This window comes from Mirounga leonina, unplaced genomic scaffold (assembly GCF_011800145.1).
Source record: "Mirounga leonina isolate KUSES-001 unplaced genomic scaffold, KU_Mleo_1.0 Mir_166, whole genome shotgun sequence".
NCBI lineage: Eukaryota > Metazoa > Chordata > Mammalia > Carnivora > Phocidae > Mirounga > Mirounga leonina.
In genome coordinates, this window is record NW_023270418.1 from 23951795 (window position 1) to 23970450 (window position 18656).

Here is an 18656-nt window from a genome sequence, read left to right on the forward strand (position 1 = left end):
GGGCTCCATGCTGGGCGTGGAGCCTGCTTGAGATTCTCTCTCTCCCTCTGCTTCTGCCCCCACCTCTAAATAAATAAATAAAGCCTCCCTCTGTCAAGAGCATGGAGAAGTTATTCTTTTTGCATCGAGAATCCATGAGAGGATGAAGACTGAAAACAGAGAGGGGAAGTCAATCTAAGACATAATATAGATAGTCCCAACCTAGATCTTTCGTTATAGCTTGGATATAAAATATTCCATACTAAGGGGCTGTATGGGTTAGAGGCTTAAAAGCTTAGGCTCTGGGTTCAAATCCTGGGCCAGTTCCTCACTAGCCGTGTGACAAACTGCTCTGAGCCTTAGTTTCTTATCTGTAAGACAGGAACCTAACAGTACCTACTTCATCAGGACACTGTGAGCAGTAAATGTGGTAATACGCCATAAATACCCCAGTGCCAGGGAGGTAGCAAAAGATTTTAAAATGTTAACTGCCCTGGAAGTAACTCTATATTATTTAGACCACATGTCCCAGTTTGTGATGTAAAAAATGGTTACCATCGATGCTTCCCAGAAGAGCAGAAATTCTTATTTGGGGGAGATGCGTATTAGAACCATTTGCTTTTACCCCCTCTCTGAACCTGTAGTTGAAATTTCTTGTTCAAACTGCCTGAGGAGTGGGAGGGTTGGGGGAGTGGAGAGAGGAGGAAAGAACTCCCCTTTCTTATTTGCTAGGCTTATGGATATTATAACCTCGCGTCTGTGTTTGGTCACCGGAAGGGTGTAGTTGACCCAACAGAGAAACTATCTCTTGTCCTCATTCATGCCTAAAAGGTGGTGGCAGGCATGCTCCCAAGGCTGACGCCAACCAAAGGTACATTTGGAGTGCCTCTCCCACCCCCGCCCTGTAGTCCTGGCAGGAAATGGAGCTGCTGAGCTTGGAGAGGCATTTATGATCTCCAAGCTTTATTTCACGTGCTGATCAGGTGTCCTTCCCAGTATCCTACTCAGTACCTGCCTGAGCCTACACCCAGACAGGAGGAGGGTCCCTCTCCTCCAAAAAGACTCTGCCTTGAGCCCAGAGCCTCCCCACCCCAGAAAACCTCTGCTGATAAATTATGCAGCAGCACCTTTGTGTTGCTGCCTCCCAGCCAGATGGGAGGTTTGCTCCCAGTCTTTTGTCTCCGACTTTGCTCCCAGCTCAGATCCTTGGCTCCGTGCAGAGGTGAGGGGGTAGCTCCCGTAGGCCAAGTCAGGGCTTGCAGCAAGTCCCAGCAAGGCTTTTCCCAGCTGGGTCTCAGGCAGAGCCCTGCCCTGCCTCACTCTGACCTGAATGAGCAGGGGAATGAGTGTTAGGGACGCTTATAGTCAATCCACTCAGCTACGGGAATGCCTAAGTGCAGTGAAAGAATGAAGTTTGCTCAGAAGGGCGTAAAGAGGTGCCCAAGGGCACCTAAGATGTTTGCTTCTTGCTAAATCAAAAATGCAGAACAGAAAATGGAGTCAACCGACCGCCAGGAAGGCCAGAGAATCAGCTCTTCTTACCGGCTGCTCTTGGTTACAGTCAACTTTCTGCAGCCCCCAAAAACATCACATCACTGGCACCAACTTAAAAGGAAGAAACAAAGAGACAACAGGGGTCAAACTTTGGGGTGGAGGAGCTGGGGGCTGGGGTGGGGGTGAGTCATGGGCTTGAGACCCACATCAATCATCCCTGCACACTGACAGGATTCCTGATTGAAGACGGTAGTCATGAAGAAAGGCGGCGCTGCAATGGCCCAGCCCCCAAATTGGGGCAATTACTACCTTATGAGCTCCGGGGACTGACTCCTTTCCCAGGCCAGTGGGAGGGAGAGCTTGGAATTCTAAACTGTTCCAGCTACAAGAGACCTCAGCCAACACCTCTCACCCCAGGTCACGGCATCCTTAGAGTGAGATCCCTGGCCTCATCCCTGACCACAGAGCTTTTAACAAGGAAGCTCCCAGAGGAAAACCCCATCTCCCAGGACCTATCTCAGGAGAACTAAGGTGGTGTGGGCTCCCTAGACTCATGGTATAGCTTAACAGATCTCCTTTCTGGAAGTATGGGCAGGAGGGAAACTATGCTTAGGTTTCATTAGGTTTTCAAGGTGGGGTGGGAAGAAGGGGCAAGATCTTTAAAAGAGAAAAGCAAAAAACCAGCTGAAATGAATGAAGGGCTGACCTTCCATTTTAGCGCATGACACTACAGTATAAGGATTTGTTTACCTGGCTCCCATAGTCCAAAGGTAAGAACCATCTTTAATCTACTTAGGCAAACTTGCTAACAAACAGCTAACATTTATCCAAGCCTGCAGTGACGGAGTAGCCTGTGTTGAATGGTTTGAATACACTATTATCTCATTTAATTTTTTTTTAAAGATTTTATTTATTTATTTGAGAGAGAGAGAATGAGAGAGAGCACATGAGAGGGAGGAGGGTCAGAGGACGAAGCAGACTCCCTGCTGAGCAGGGAGCCCGATGCGGGACTCGATCCAGGGACTCCAGGATCATGACCTGAGCCGAAGGCAGTCGCTTAACCAACTGAGCCACCCAGGCGCCCCTTATCTCATTTAATTTTTACAATATTCTCGCATGATAATTTATTACTACTCCAGCTCGCCCCCCATTTACAGATAAGAATCCTGAAGTTCAGGGAGATTAAGTGTTTTGCACAGGGTCACAAGAAGTGCCCAAGCCAAGATTCAAACCCAGGGATGCCTGTGTTGCTTAATCACCAAGCTATATACGTGGTGGTTAAGATTAGTACTTGGCAAATGTGTGTTTGCTGAATGAATGAACAAATGAATGGGTGCAGAGCCCAATTTAGGGAATGCTCCTGAGTGTATCTGGGAGAAAGAGCCTGACCCTGTCAGCTCTAAGCTGGAGGGAGAGCAGCAAGCACAGGCATTCATCAGAGCTATTTATAGGGCCAAACTCGGGCCCTGCCAACCAGCCAGTCCTTAGGAAGTCTTTCCTGGGACACAGAATCCCACCATGCTGAGAAGGGGAGAAGGACTTCCCCTGCTGAAGATGAGATGGTAATCCAGACACAGTCTGGGGCCCAGATGCTCCATGCCTAGGCAACTATGGCAAAACTTGTAGCTAGGCTTCATCAAGGAATGTAGAGATTGTGGCTGGAACAGGCTCTAACAGACTTACTCAACCAAGGGCATGGAACTGTCTCATAATTATGAGATGTGCCCAATCATTAAAAAAAGACAAGTCTTCTTCTTAAAGTAGTCCCTGAAATTCCCTATCCAGGAAGCCCCTGGTATTGACCTTCTCTTCAAAGGAGAAGCAACATAGCCAATCCTTCCTATTTTTCCTCTTCTTAGGGATCAAGATTATCAGCGAATCAGTAGAAAGAGTGAACAAAGACCTATAAAATACCCTGTCCTCTGTGACCTTCTGTGTTCTTTGCTGGCCCAGAAGATGGACATGCCCAACGTGTTCTGTATCAGACATAGCCAGACTGGTTCCCTTGCACCTGTCATTCTTAATACCATGTGCCAGTCCCAAAGATGTTATCTGATATTCAAGAGGGGACAGAAGAGGAAATCCAAAATCAGTGACAAGCCAAGCATCTTTCACAAGTCCAACAAGATCAGGGACAAGGTCAATCAAGCACCATGACAACAGCCAGATGGAAAGGAGATCAGTCTCAGCTCTACTCTTTTGCACTCAACCTCAGAAATAGCCTTCTATCTACTTAAGCACCTGGGCAGAATTTTCAACTTTTTGCTTATCTGGAAGAGATCTCCAAGACAAACATGGTTTCTACTCTTCCAATGGTGGTAGACTGTCTGAGGCCTCACCTCAACTCTCAGGAGAAAGATACCCAGGGCTGTCAACAGCAATCAAGTCTCCTAACAAAATCTTCAAGGTTGGAGTGTTATGTAGGTTCAGGCCAAACACATAGGATCTAGGAAAAACCCACAGGACTAGCAGCATCCAACTAAGCACCTTAAACCTTAGTGTACTGCATCCATACTATAAAACACTGTCTTCTCCATGAGCCCCTGGAACATAGTGTTAGGGACCTTCTTGGTGATATTTCTGGTTGAGCAATTGCTCAGTCTCATTGGTGAACCATGAATCTGTCCTTTCCTCCCACCCCCCGGACCTCCAAGGATGGTTCAGTATCAGGCTAGGGGAAGTTTAGATCTTCCTGCCCCTGAGTGTCCTTACACATGCACACAGAAAGTCTCCCATGCTCAGAAGTATCTATTAAACTTTTTGTCCTCAGGGCACCTGGGTGGCTTAGTGGGTTAAGGGTCTGCCTTCAGCTCAGGTCATGATCTCAGGGTCCTGGGATAGAGCCCAGTGAGGGGATCCCTGCTCAGCACGGAGCCTGCTTCTCCCTCTGCCTCTGCTCCTCCCCCTGTTTGTGCTCTCTCTCAAATAAATAAATAAAATCTTTAAAAAAAAATAAAGTTTTTATCCTTAAAAAGAACCCAAAAGAGGGGAGCCTGGGTGGCTCAGTCAGTTAAGCGGCTGCCTTCGGCTCCGGTCATGATCCCAGGGTCCTGGGATCGAGTCCCACATCGGGCTCCCTGCTCAGCGGAGAGCCTGCTTCTCCCTCTCCCTGCCTCTCTGCCTGCTTGTGCTTCTCTCTCTCTATCAAATAAATAAATAAATAATCTTAAAAAAAAAAAAAAAGAACCCAAAAGAGTTATCAAGAAGCCCCCCATCCTTTCTCTGTGAAGCATTAAATATACACAACTTGCTACCTCCATTCTCAGTGGAGATGTAGTATATGCAGTTTTGACAGCTCTGGAGCAATAAAATCCTCTTGATCAGTCTCAGCCCAGAACCTTCCAGCTCCCCTTTCCCTAGGGCAGAAGGCGACAATCTCCTCCTGTTGGTATCCGTTTTAGCCTTTTTTTTTTTTTTTCCCTTTTTTCCCAGTGCCGTGCCATTTCCCTTGATCTTTTTCAAAACTTCCTCCAGGGGGCCGAGAGGAAAGTTCCATCCCCTTCTCTTGCAGCCCGAAGGGGGAAACCCCCCAAAAAGCATAGCTGTCCCTTTAAGGGGCCCATGTGGTGGGAAGAGCAGCTACATTCCTACCCCAGTAGGGCCGCTGTCCCGACACGCCAAAGAGGCTACAAATAACCTTCTAGGAGAGAGCCCGGGAGGGGGGAGAGCACAGTGCGAGGAGGAACGTGGCTCGGCCAGGCTACTACGCGGAGAGGAAGAGCCGAGAGAAAGAGCTCAGTCGGCGTTAGAGAGGGCATGGAAAAAGTCGTTTAAAACCCACGGGTAGTTTAAATAACAGACACGAGAACTCTGTTCTGGATTTGGGAGGTAAACCAATCTTTAAAACGAGTGCCCAGGCATCTCCACGCCCTGCCAGGCAAGTGCCGAAATCCGCACTATTTCCACACGAGCTCCCGCACGCTAAAGAAAGAACCGGTGCAAGCCAGGCCCAGGGTCTAGAGACCCCTCCGTTCCAAACCCCACCCCCTCCTCCGGGCTGCGAGAATGAGAAGATTCGGATCTCACCCCACCACCACCCCCCGGCTGAATCGGGTTGGGGTTCAGAGATCAAAGTTCTTTGATCTTTGGGCACAAACTAGAGGAAGCTGCTAAATCACGGGGTACACACTCGGTGCTAGGCGACTGTGGAGAAACAGATTCCACTGGAGCCCTAATCACACACAACAGTTGCGTACGGGCACCAAACAAGTTATTAATAAGGAGCAGATGAAGCAGCAGTTCTGCTGCCATCCGTCCAGCTCCCCCGAGGGTCACCGCGCGGACCCGGAGGCTGCCTTCTGATGTTCGGCGATACCCGCCCCCCCGCCCCACTACTCCGGGTAGGACGGATCTGCGGGAGCCTTCCAGCAGTTTCTTCCCTGTGTCCCTCCTCTCCTTTTTTTCCCCCCCTCTCCCCCCCCCCCCCCCCCCCACCGGGAAGGATCCAGGGCAGGATCCTGATTGGTCGCAGCCAAGAGAGGGAACCCAAAACACCACTAAGGGGAGATGCTGCGAGCAAGCAGTACCCAAAGACCCTCGGTGGGAGCAAGGTCTGGAGTCCGAGGAACTGTTCCCCGAGTAGGGGAATCCCCAGAACACAAGCATTCCGATTCCACTGGAGCCCCGCTCCGGGAATCCGCTCGAGACCCCCGGGCCCCGCAAAGAGGGCTTTTTACAATTTATGGTTTAGCGACCATCCTTCCCCGCCTCCCTTTCTTCGCACACATTCATTCGTACCAAGGACACAGAGACCCTGTCTTAACCTGAAAGGGAAGCAGCCCCCAGTTCTTCAAAGAGCGGCGAGGGAAGGCGAGCGGGCGCCTCGGATCTTCCCTGAGCCCGGCCCAGATCCGAGCCGGGGAGCTCCTCCACGGCCGCCCCTCTCGGGCTGGAAGAGCTGGGCGAGCTCCTGCTACTCTCCTCTGCACGCACGCTCAGGGCTACTGCTTGGAGTGAGGGCGCGGGGTCTCAGGCCCCAGCCCGCGCCGCCCGGTTTTCGGGAGGTGAGTCCTGCTGCGGCCGGACCCACGGACAAACTTTCCCGGCGGGCCGGGCGGCGCGGGCGCGGCGGCGCCGCTTACCGTGTGCGCAGAGCAGGGCGCCAAGCAGCAGCGCGCCCCACGGCCGCCTCATGGTGCCGCGGCCGCCGCCGGCGCTCCCTGTCGGCCGGGGGGTCCCGCCGGCTCCCGCGGGACGGCGCGGCGGAGGGAGTCGGCGCAGGGTCCCGGAGGGGAAGCGTCCCGGTCCGCGGCGGCCGGCGCGTCCCGCAAGTCGCCGTCCGGCCGCTGCTGCCTCCAGTGCTGCCGGAGCCGAAGCCGCCCCGCCAGGGGACCGGGAGGGGGGTGTCCCGGGCCAGGCCGCCCCGCCCCCCGCGCCGCAGCCCCCGCCACCGCCACCGCGCCTGGTCCCGCCCCCAGCGCCGGGCCGGCCCCTTCCCGCCCTCGGCCCCCGCCCCCCGGTCCCCGGCCCCCACCCGCCAGCGCCTCTTGCACTGGCCCCGTTCTGCAGGCCGCCCCCACATTCCGAGTCCTCGAGAGAGCCCCCCTCCGTGTCCCCATTACTACTGCTCAAATGTCCCTAACTTAAAACATTATCCCAGCGGCAACTCTCTCGATCCCTCTCACTCTGTGCCAGAGAGGAGCACCCTGGCTGACCCAAGTCGCGGGGACGTGACCCCGGCCCCCCTACCAGCCCAAGTCCAGACTTTATTGATGTCTCAGAATACGCAAGGCTTGCTAATGCATAATCCTCCCCGGTCTTTATTAACATCAAACAAGGGACATCAGGGGGCCTGGAGTGCTGTATCTTAACTAGCATTCTCACTGTCAAAATTCCTTTTCTGAGATTTTCTTCTTGCTCCACCCCCCCCCCGGTCTAGGCAGCGTTGTTCTAGGGCTAAATAATTCCACGACCTCCCCTTTTCATTTACTCATTTCCTGAGGTGGTTGTCTGGGTCCTGTCGCCCCAGCTCAGACGTCCAGAATTGATCCAGACATAGTTCCTCCTTGCTGTCTTTGTAAATCAGCGTTGTTAGCCTTTTCACCTTCTTTGACTTTCTGATCCTGGCAAGGAAGGAAAGGGTAAGGAAGTAAGTCTTTACTTGTAGTTGCACTTTCCCAGAGACCAGAGCCTCCTCTAGGCTTCCGTCTGTAGGGCCTTAACGGCAGTATTTAACTTTCCGGTTACTGCAGAAAATTATAAACTCCTCGCTTGTTTTAGCTTCGTGGCCTATGCTCTCCCCAGAGTGTATTCATAATATGAGTTAATTTTGTTTTTTGGTTGAATCTCGTCTTGTTACTTTTGTCCAAGCCCCCAGCTTCCTTAGGGTCCTATTATCAGCTTTCCCTCCAAGCTGGTATGCTGACATTCCCTGGCTTTGGATCTTCTGCAATCTCATTAAACCGCTTTCCTCTTAGTAGTAAATAGAGTCAGGAAGACCCAAATACTCCTTGTCAGCTGAGGGGAGAGCAATTTGGTATAGTGCAAAGTGGATGTTAGGAGATTTCTCTAATGGCGAGGTTGACATTTCATCCTTGCTTGTTTTCAATGTTGCGAAGGCTTTCATTTCATATTATCATTTTTGGCCAAAGCTAACATGAACTTTGCAACAGCAACAAAAACAACAAAAAAAAGTGAAGTGTTAACTCCTTTAGCCAGTACTTCTCTATACTGCTCTGCCTGAAATTTGTACACAGATGAAATGTGGTTGAACCAGCATCACCATGGTAACTAATACGGAGGCATTTTCTCTGTGTGTAGTTCTTCTTGCTGACTGAAGGCGGCAGTCGAGTCAGGTCAGGATTACGTGATCGTACTGCTAGGGAAGACAGTCGACCTTGATGACCTCCGTCACCTTAGCCTAAAATCCAAGGAGAAAGAAGTGAAAAGAAGAAGCTGATTCTAACACCCATCTCCCCCACCCCCACAATGTTTGTGATGTGGCCTTGGTTGGTCTCAGGGTTTGGATACACGCTGTTTATGCCTTTTGACCTGTTGAGAAAGATCTTAACTATTCCGAGGACCATATTTTTTCCACATGAAAACTAAGGACATGTGGTATAATGAATACATTTGTCCCAAAAAATCCAGGACAGGCAGTCACCATACTTTCAATGTCAGGGGATTAAGCATTTATAAACATCTGTATGCGAAGGATAGGTTTCCTTCCAGAAGGCATGATTTATGTTGTTTTTCTGGGATTGAGGAGGAAGGGGGAGGCTGGCTGTCCCTGTCTGACTCAGGCTCAAGAGACTGCATTTTGTGTGTGCATCCCAAGGCCTCCTCCTCCGTGGTTCAGCACAGTTCTGGTGCATAGAGCCATCCCTGGTTGCTGTGAGTCATTGGGAATATCAATGGGTAGAAAGGAACTTCGTGCATAGTCCCTGCCTGGGTCACCCCCTAGGGTGAGTTAAGTCTTGGCTGTCAGAAACTGCTCTTATGCCAGGAGTGCTAAGCCATATTTATTTTTACCAGGCCTCTCAGACTTTCTTGTTTGGAGTGAGAGATCCTGAAAAGCATGCCAGAATGGGCTGTTTGTCTCCCTTTTATTGTCCTTTGGGACATGCCCCTAGAAAAGTTGTAGGGGACTGCCAATTCCAGAGGGGTCTCAGAGGCATTAGTATCCCCAGAAACACCACCCCTTCCTTCATCCTTCTACGACAGACCAGGGAACTGAGTTTCCAAGATCAGAATATTGCCCTGAATTAGACCATCACTAATGGCCTTTTCAAAGGAAACACAGGGAGTGCTACAGAAACCAGATAGAAATGGGCACTATTTTGATCTGGTTGGGTTGGAAGAATTCTCTTATAACCTAGGCATCATTCAACAACCTGAATTTCTAGACATAATCCACCTGAAAGAGTAACAGGCCTGAAGTATTACACTTTAAAACAGTGGTTCTCAATCAGGAGTGATTTTGCAGACCTGGGGCCATCCCAAGAGACAGTTTTGGGAGTAGGTGCTATTGGCAGTGAATGGGTAGACTCCAAGGAAGCTGCTAAACATCCTCCAATGAGCAGGACATCCCTCCCCACAAAGAATGATATAACCAAGAATTATCCAGCTCCATATTTTAATAGTACTAAGGTTGAGAGACCCTGGTTCAAAAGATTAAGAACATGAGGGGCGCCTGGGTGACTCAGTCAGTTAAGCGTCTGACTCTCGATTTTGGCTCAGGTCATGATCTCAGGGTTGTGAGATGGAGCCCCGTGTCAGGCTCCAAGCTCAGCACAGAGTCTGCTTGAGATTCCCTCTCCCTCTCCCACTGCCCCTCCCACCCAAGCTCTTGCTCTCTCTCAAATAAATAAATAAATCTTAAAAAAAAAAAAAGATTAACGTAAGTCTACAAAGAATTGCTCCATCTACTCTCCAGAATCACCTTCTTGTTAACACGGTGGGAGTGGAGGGAAAGAGTTCTTAAAGCTGTAGAAGGAAAAACAAGAAAAAGCACAGCTAAAGGAGCTAAAGGAGTCCTACACCTGCCACTTCTGCCTAGGGAGGCCTATTTCCAGTATTTGTTCACTTAGTAAGTATTTATTAAGGGCATATTATGTTCCAGGCAAGGCAGAGGCAGTGGTAAACAGATATATTGGGTTCCTGGAACTTACAGTCTGATGGTTGGGGTTGGGAGGGGACACAGGTATGCAGAGGCATTGAAAGAATGATTCCACAAATGAATTTAAAGCTATAAATGATAGGGACATTCAAGGAAAATTACTGAGTTCTATGAAAGGAGAGACTTGATTTAGATTTGGGGATTCAAGGAAGGCCTGTCAATGGCACTGACACTTAAGCCGAGTAAGAGTCATCAGGCTGGGAGTGGAGGCAGAAGGAATAGCATCTGCAAAGGCCCTGAGCAGGAAAGAGTCCAGAGGATTTATGGGAAAGTATCATTAACTTTTAACAATGGATGCTTTTATCTAAGTCCAGGGGGGTACTACTAGGGAGTGGGGGAAAAATGAAAGTATAAGGAAAGAGTCTGATTGGCATTTTCTTTAATCACAAACCCTTCACCACCATTTCTAGTGCCAATACTTCTCATGTTCCAGTTCAGCAATGGTACTCACATCAGGGGCTGGGGTACAGTGGCTGATTCAGTTCCCTGGCCTAACTTGGGGCACACCCTGGAAAGCAAGACTTTCTAAGCACATTTTTATCTCCTGAAAGCTTGATATTCACACATATGGCATATATAAGTAGAGCCTTTGCAGCAAATATTTCAGTATATCTTGTTTATTTCAGCAGCAAAGATAAATTTAGAATGGTGGATAAACAAATGGATCAATGAATAAACACTCATTTAATAACAAACATGAATCAAGCATCTGTGGAAGTGGTCTGTTTTCACACTTGCCCTTTTATAATTCATTCTCTATATGTACAGCAACCAAAGTGACTTCTTTTTTTTTTTTTTTTTAAGATTTTATTTATTTATTTGACAGAGAGTGAGACAGCGAGAGAGGGAACACAAGCAGGGGGAGTGGGAGAGGGAGAAGCAGGCTTCCCACAGAGCAGGGAGCCCGATGTGGGGCTTGGTCCCAGGACCCTGGGATCACGACCCAAGCTGAAGGCAGACACTCAACGACTGAGCCACCCAGGCGCCCCCCAAAGTGACTTCTTAAGAAACATAAATCAGGTCATGTCCTTACTGGGCTTAAAACTTTCTGATGGTTTCCTATTGCACTTAGAATAATATCCATGCTTCTCATGTGGCCTTCAAGGTCCTTCATGACCTGGCCTTTGCCTATTATTCTCCCCTTATTCATTCTGCTCTGGCTACACTGGCTTTCCTTCAGCTCTGCAACATGCTAGCATTTCTTCCAATTTTTGCATGAGCTGCCTTCTTTACTTAGAATACTGTTTCCCCAGACCCTCTCATGGCTGGTCTCAGCTCAGTATCCCAGCCTCAGAGAAACCCCATCTTATCACCCTAAAGTTGCCTTGTTCTCTCTCACTGCCTTTATCCTACTTTATTTAGGTAGTTAGATAAGGTTTCCCAAGGTCATGGCACTTATCCTAGGTCGTATAGGATATGTAAGAGTTTACTATGCAGAAGATGTGGGAGAAGTACATTCTAGGCAGAAAGAAGAGCTTATACCAAAGCAAGGCGGTGGGAAAGAGCTCAGTATGTCTGGGAATAATGAGTAGGAAAGTATGGCTGGTACGTAGGGAAGAGTGAATGGCAAGGTGGCTGGAAAAGTAGGTTGGGATCAGATTGTGAAGAGATGTACATTGTCTGCACGTTTAGGAATTTTGCTTCATCCTAGTAATGGTGAGTCAGTCACACTTTTAAAGTAAGGAAGTAACGTGGTCAGATTTGAGTTTTAGAACAATAAATTCTTGTAACAATCTAGGGATGGCTTGGGGGGGAAAATAGATGCAGAGACTGCAGCTTTTTGCCCTAAGATTCTAAAGTTTGGGAAGTTCCAATTCATATCCTAAGTTTATTTAATGATTCCTAGTATATTCCCTCTCATCCTCCTGAACTAATCTCTTACCTTGTCCACATGCAGCATTATCTGTATGCCTTTTGTTGAGCTAGTTGCTTCTTTTTCTGGGCATTTCTTAACATATGGTGATCTCTCACACACAGTATTTAGACCTAGGAAGGATATGCCAATGCTTTCTGTTTGATTTTTTTTAAGTTTATTTATTTAAGTAAACTCCACCCAACATGGAGCTCGAACTCACGACCCCAAGATCAAGAGTCGCATATTCTTCCAACTGAGCCAGCCAGGCGCCCCTCTATTTGATTTTTAATGCCCTTCTCGATGATGTCTTGCATTTTGCTGGCCTTTTGTTTAATGAATTTATTTCATGAATTGGTTCCTAGAAGCAACCATAAATCCTATGGATTGGATGGCCTTCATTTTCTAGGCTTTTAACCTAGAGGGGAAAATAAATCTATTTAACACTATTAGGCACTAGAAATTTAAAGATGAATGAACACTGCCTCTGCCTTCAAGGAACTCACAATCTAGTAGGAGAGTTCAAACAATTTTTTTTAATGACATAAATGCTTATCAAGGTGCATACTCGAGGACAGAGGAAGGCAGAGCTAATTTTTGTGGGCTACCAAGAAGGATCAGAAAATCTTTTTCCCTTTCAAACTATATGAAAGTATAATTCCCAATTCTTTCTACAGCATTTGAAAATATAACAAGAAGGTACAAGTCTGTAATCACGTTTGAGCTCTGGTTCAATTTAAGCCATGTCCTCTTAACCACTTTCTTGTAATGCATTAGTTATTTTTAACTGTCTAAGAGTTTGTGAACATTTCTTTTTTCTTTGCAAATTCTCCCAAATTGCTGGGCTGTTGGCCTGTAGCAGTTCAAAATGACTTGTCTGTAAATAGCGTTTTTTTACTTTAAACATGTTAATCCCATACACTGGCATCACACTTAGTTTCTGCTTTGCTTTTATGGAATATGAGTCTTTTAAGAAGAGCCCAGGAGCTCAGCATGAATTTCATGACCTGCATTTCTTAGTAGCTACTTTGCCTTTAGCATCTTTTCTGCTTGATGAGTCAATAAAAGCTTGTCCTAGTTTCTTGAACCTATTTTGTAGCAATAATTCAGCCTGCATTTTTTTTCTTTCCTTATTGTTTCCTTGAAGTTTAAAACTATTTAGTATCTTCACGTTTGCTTTCCTGGAGTGTTCAGTTTCAGGGAGAAATTTCTTCCCTATTAATCTCTTCATAGGTCCTCTTGCAGAGCCAGAGATGTCTATTAATTTTCTTCTTATAATTAGGAATTATAATCTGATAAACTGACATCTCCACATATCCTCTCTTGTGGGTGTTTTTCTGATTGCTTTGAGCTTGATTTTTCTGTTCCTTATGTTGTGGCAATGACTTTAGCATCTCATACCTTCCCTATGCTTTGATCAATTTCATATCACTTGCTTATATTCAGGATTATGGTGTTATCTTCTGCCTTAGTTGTTTACCTGGATGATTATTTGTTTAGGTAACATTTCAGAAATATGTTATAATAATTTAAGAATCTGAAAACCTATCTAAATTGAAAGCTGACATTTTGTCCTTTCCTTAATATTCAACAGGGTCACAATTACACCTGTCTTTAACATTGCTTGTATATTTCCACTCTTCTTAAGACCCTTGTTGTGTATGTTTCACTAAAAAGTTTCCTCTGTCGGGGTTGCCTGGGTGGCTCAGTGGTTAAGCGTCTGCCTTCAGCTCAGGTCGTGATCCCAGGGTCCTGGGACCAAGCCCCACATCGGGCTCCCTGCTCGGCGGGAAGCCTGCTTCTCCCTCTACCACTCCCCTTCTTGTGTTCCCTCTCTCACTGTGTCTCTCTGTCAAATAAATAAATAAAATCTTAAAAAAAAAAAAAAGTTTCCTCTGCCACTGAGGTGTGGCCAAAATCTGTTATCACTTACTCTGTGGCAGAAGACAAATCTAAAAGTAGCTGTTCCTTCTTGGGAAAAACAAATACTATCTGGAAGGTCATCACTTCTGCTTTAAAAGTATTTTAAAGGGAGGTATCTGTGTGGCTCAATCAATTAAGCATCCAACTCTTGATCTCAGCATAGGTCTTGAGCTCAGGGTTGTGAGTTTAAACCTTGCATTGGGATCTATGCTGGCTGGGTGTGGAGCCTACTTAAAAAAAAAAAAAAATATATATATATATATATATATATATATATATATATATATATATATTTTGAAGAATTTCAAGTCATTGTTTTCAAATTATAATACATGCCTATTATAGAAAAATTTTGAGAATATATAAGTATAAAGAAGAAAAATGTAAGCAGTCAGTAATTTCCAACATCAGTAAGGCTACCTGTTATTTCTGTGCAACCTCAAATTTTCTTGAAGCCTTAGTCTAGCAACCTCCTACCCTTTTCTTCCTCAATAGACTGTTGAAGACATTAAGAGTGGAAGACTGACTTTAAATATATGGGTCCTCAGGATTTTTATGGAAGGGATGGAGCTGTAGGAAAAAGCTACAAATTGCTCCAGAGATGACATCTTGTTCTTATTTAGCTTTCTTTGAGTCATTAACAGTCGGGCGCCACTGGTGCTGAAACTTATCATTATTATAACCGCAAATGGGTTAATGCCCAAACAAAGCTATATTCTTGGGGCTGGTTCCCAACTCCACCACACAGATCCCAGCAGCAGCACCCTCCGAGTCCTAGGATAATGCTCCACAAATAAGAGGATGTCAAATGTTCAGCCTGGACTTGAAAGTCTCTTCTTTTATCTGGGAGCTTCCAGTTGCTGGCAGGGCAGAGCAAAAGTAAAAATAAATAAATAAAAACCAAGCCAACAAACCCTTAAAAAAGAGGCTGTGTGGTTTAGTGGTCAGACCACTAGCCTGGAGGTTGGGATAGCTGAGATCCTGTTGTAGCTCTCCCACCAACTGGCTGGATGATACTAGACAAGTCATTTTCCTGACCTGTTCCTCAGTTTCCCTGCTTAAAAAAAGGAAGTGCCTTAGAAAGTTTTTATGAGGACAAATAAAATGATCTGCAAATAGCTTCAGGTTGCTTGGAAATAAAATGAAATTGTAGGCCTTAATAATTACTATCCCGTTACTTTATTAATGTAGTAATAAGCCACAGGTGTGAAAGTTATGAAACTTCCATACCCTCAAGCTGCACTGGGGTGGGGATGGGGGCAGCAATGGGATGGGGCGAGAAGCAAGAGTGGAGGAAGAAAAGGAGGAAGAAAGCAAATATTTTTATCAAATTTTCAGGACTTGACATTAAATACCAAATTAGTAAATTCATTATGAGCTAAATGCTGCTCCTAGTTTGGCTCTGTCCCTTTATCCTTACCACATCCAAACTCAGAGTGACTCATGGGAGCCTAGAAATAAGACATACACAATTTTAAGGGAAAGGGAGAATTAGGAGGTTTGAAGCTCCTGCGGGAGAAGACTAAGAATAGACAACTGACACAAAGAGAAGAAGCTCCTCTTTCCCTTTCCTCCCAGTGTAGGTGTCCACTAGTTTCACAGTCATTCCTCTAATAGCATGATTTTTCTTTTCTTCCTTCTTTCCTTCATTTCTTTTTTCCTTCCTGTCTTTCCTCCGTCTTTCTTTTACACAAAAATTAAAAAGTGAGGATAGAGTGGCTTTTTCTGTTAGGTTTCAACTGTGACAGGAACTACAGATCACTAATCTGTTGTTGGGAGTGGGGAGAAAAATAAAAAGAAATATCTGGAGATCTGGTAAGTTAAAAACCAATTGATACTCTCCCTTCTTGAAAAGAGAAGTGAGGGCGCCTGGGTGGCTCAGCTGGTTAAGCGACTGCCTTCGGCTCAGGTCATGATCCTGGGGTCCTGGGATCGAGTCCCGGGATCGAGTCCCGCATCGGGCTCCCTGCTCAGCGGGGAGTCTGCTTCTCCCTCCGACCCTCCCCCCTCTCATGTGCTCTCTCTCATTCTCTCTCAAATAAAATAAAATAAAAAAATCTTAAAAAAAAAAAAAGAAAAGAGAAGTGAGCAATAAGGCATATGAAGAAAAAAATCGAATAGTGCCCTCCTTTGTGCACCACATCCCCTCAAGAAGTGTCTTGGCCGGAGAAAAAAAGACACTTGGGGAGGAGGATATCAAATAGTAAGGGGTAGGGGCAGAAGGAGGGACTAAAGATAAAGAGGAATTTGGGAGGAAATGTCAATGAACTCGTAGAGGATTTAATAACCACCTTCTGCGCGTCCAGCCTGGACATGGGCAGAAAGACACATCCCTGACCTCAAGGTGCAGCCAAAACATACGCTGTGAAAAGCACTTGGTAGCAATTTAAGGCAGTAAATAATAAAGAGATAAAAATAGGTCATGGGACATGAGAGTTTCTGGGAATTTCGGGGTGGGAGCTATTATTGTGAGTTCAGGTAACAGCTGTGCAAAGTAGGAATCACAGTTACGAAATTCAGAAATTGCGGCTGCGGAGGGCTGACAATTGTCCGACACCTGGAAATGTGAGAGATTCCGAAGAACGCTCCACCTCAAATTCCTCTAAAACCAACTCCTCGAGAACGGCAGTCCTCGGAAACCTCGACCGCCGTGAAGCGACGGCTTCCGGAACGGCTGTGGCCAGCTCGGGGTTGCGATACGGAGACTGTTTGCGTGACACCCCCTCCACCTCCCGCCTCCCCCCGCCCCGTGGTTGCCCTGGCAACGGAAGGGAGCCGGCGACCTGGGTTCCGGAAGCCGGAGAGCTGGAGCTTGGAAGCTACCCTGGTCCAAGGATGCTGAGTCCGGAGCGCCTAGCCCTACCGGACTACGAGTATCTGGGTAGGAGTTCCTTCAGCTTCGCAGAAGGAAGGAAGTGCAGACAATTAGGCCCGGGTCTGGGGAGGGGGCGGGGAGGGGGCTGAGTGGGAACGGGGTCGGCGTGGAATAGGGAGGGGCGGGGACGGGGGGCGCGTTCCCGGGCCTGGACGTGCAAGGCCGAGCCAGGGGGAAAACAGCATTGGGGGTCGAAGGACGTCTGAGGTGTACGGGCTCAGGCGATGTGGATTGTGTTCAAAGTGGGATAGGTTGGAGTTGAGGATTTGGGGGCCCTTTTGGAATATTATAGATCATGCTGGTGGTGCAGTGACCTTGGAACCTGAAGTGCCACATCAGTCGTTCTGTGAACAATCATTTTACCGTTAGAGCGGCCACTAACATTTTTGAGCATTTCTTTTACATTAGGCGCAATGCTAAACATTTTACGTGCATTTTTTTAAATTTTTTTTTTAAGATTTTATTTATTTATTTGAGAGAGAGAGAACACATGAGAGGGAGGAGGGTCAGAGGGAGAAGCAGACTCCCCGCCGAGCAGGGAGCCCGATGCGGGACTCGATCCCGGGACTCCAGGATCATGACCTGAGCCGAAGGCAGTCGCTTAACCAACTGAGCCACCCAGGCGCCCCTTTACGTGCATTTAAAAAAAATTGATATTTCACCACAGCCCTAGGAAGAAATGCTGTGGTTTTCTTCCATTTTGCAGACGGAGAAACTGAGGCTGAAGAGGTGACTTGGGTAAATAAGGCCACACAGCTAGAATATGGTAGAGCTAGAATCAGAAGCTAATCTGCCCACCCCAGAGCTTGAGCTCTTGACTACTGAGGCGGTAGCTGTAGTACTTCATCGAGCACCTTCAATGTGTAAGGCCTTTGCTGGGTGTAAAGAGGATATATATGTGTGTGTGTGTGTGTGTATATATGTGTACATATATGCACATACATTTAAAAAAATCATAGGCTTTATTTTTTAGAGGCATTTTAAGTTTACATAAAATTAAGCAGATGTCATAGAGCCATTCCCATATACTCTCTCCCGCTCACTCAGTTTCCCCTATGATTAACATCTGCCGTTAATGTAGTGCATCTGTTACAATTGATGAATCAATATTGATACATCATTATTAACGAAGTCCATGCTTTACATTAGGGATCACTCGTTGTGTTGTACAGTTCTATGGGTTTTGACTACTCCATGTCATGTATCTGCCATTATAGTATCAGGCAGAGTAGTTTCACTACCCTAAAAATCCTCTGTGCTCTACCCATTCATCCTTACTCCTGCCCCCAACCCTTGGCATCCACTGATCTTTTTTACTGTCTCTGAAGTTTTACTTTTACAGAATGTCATACAATTGGAGTCATACAGTAGGCAACCTTTTCAGACTGGCTTCTTCACTTAGCAGTATGCATTTAAGGCCCTCCATATCTTTTCCTGGCTTGATAGCCCATTTCTTTTTATCGCTGAATAATATTCAATAGTATGGATGTATTATAAAAAATTTTTAATGAAAAACAATTCTGGTTTAAATTTTTTAATGGGTACTGTGGAAATTGGATTAAAAATATAAAGACGTTTATAGTGAAGTCTCCTCCCACCCCCCACCCCCTTACCCCCACTTGCCAGTTTTCCTCCACCCTTAGCGCCACAGTGATAACCACTATTACTGGTTTCCTGTGTATCCTTCCAGATTAGTTTATTATGTACATAAGGGAGAGTATAGTGCACACTTTTCTCATTTAATAGATCTTAGAGTGAGATGTCGTCTTAGAAAGCTTCCTTCTTTTAAAAAAAATTTTTTTAGCTACATAGTATTTAAATAATTTAACCAAATCTCTATCGGTAGACAAGTTATTTTTAGCCTTTTGCTATTACTAAAAATACCCCACTGAATAACCTGCAATTTTGTTCCTTTA

At 46.4% G+C, this 18656-nt stretch overlaps 2 protein-coding genes across 2 annotated transcripts in view; one reads left to right on the forward strand and one right to left on the reverse strand.

The window, feature by feature from the left end:
• Positions 1-6761, reverse strand: part of LRP4 (LDL receptor related protein 4) — a 50553-nt gene extending 43792 nt beyond the window's left edge. The window contains exon 1 of the mRNA XM_035012725.1: positions 6555-6761. Coding sequence (XP_034868616.1) covers positions 6555-6606 — 52 coding nt within the window. The 5' untranslated portion in view covers positions 6607-6761. The remainder of the gene's footprint in view (positions 1-6554) is intronic.
• A 9751-nt stretch (positions 6762-16512) lies between these two features.
• The window catches only part of CUNH11orf49 (chromosome unknown C11orf49 homolog), a 182928-nt gene continuing 180784 nt past the window's right edge, over positions 16513-18656 (forward strand). The window contains exon 1 of the mRNA XM_035012734.1: positions 16513-16746. Within this exon, the coding sequence (XP_034868625.1) occupies positions 16701-16746 (46 nt within the window). The 5' untranslated portion in view covers positions 16513-16700. The remainder of the gene's footprint in view (positions 16747-18656) is intronic.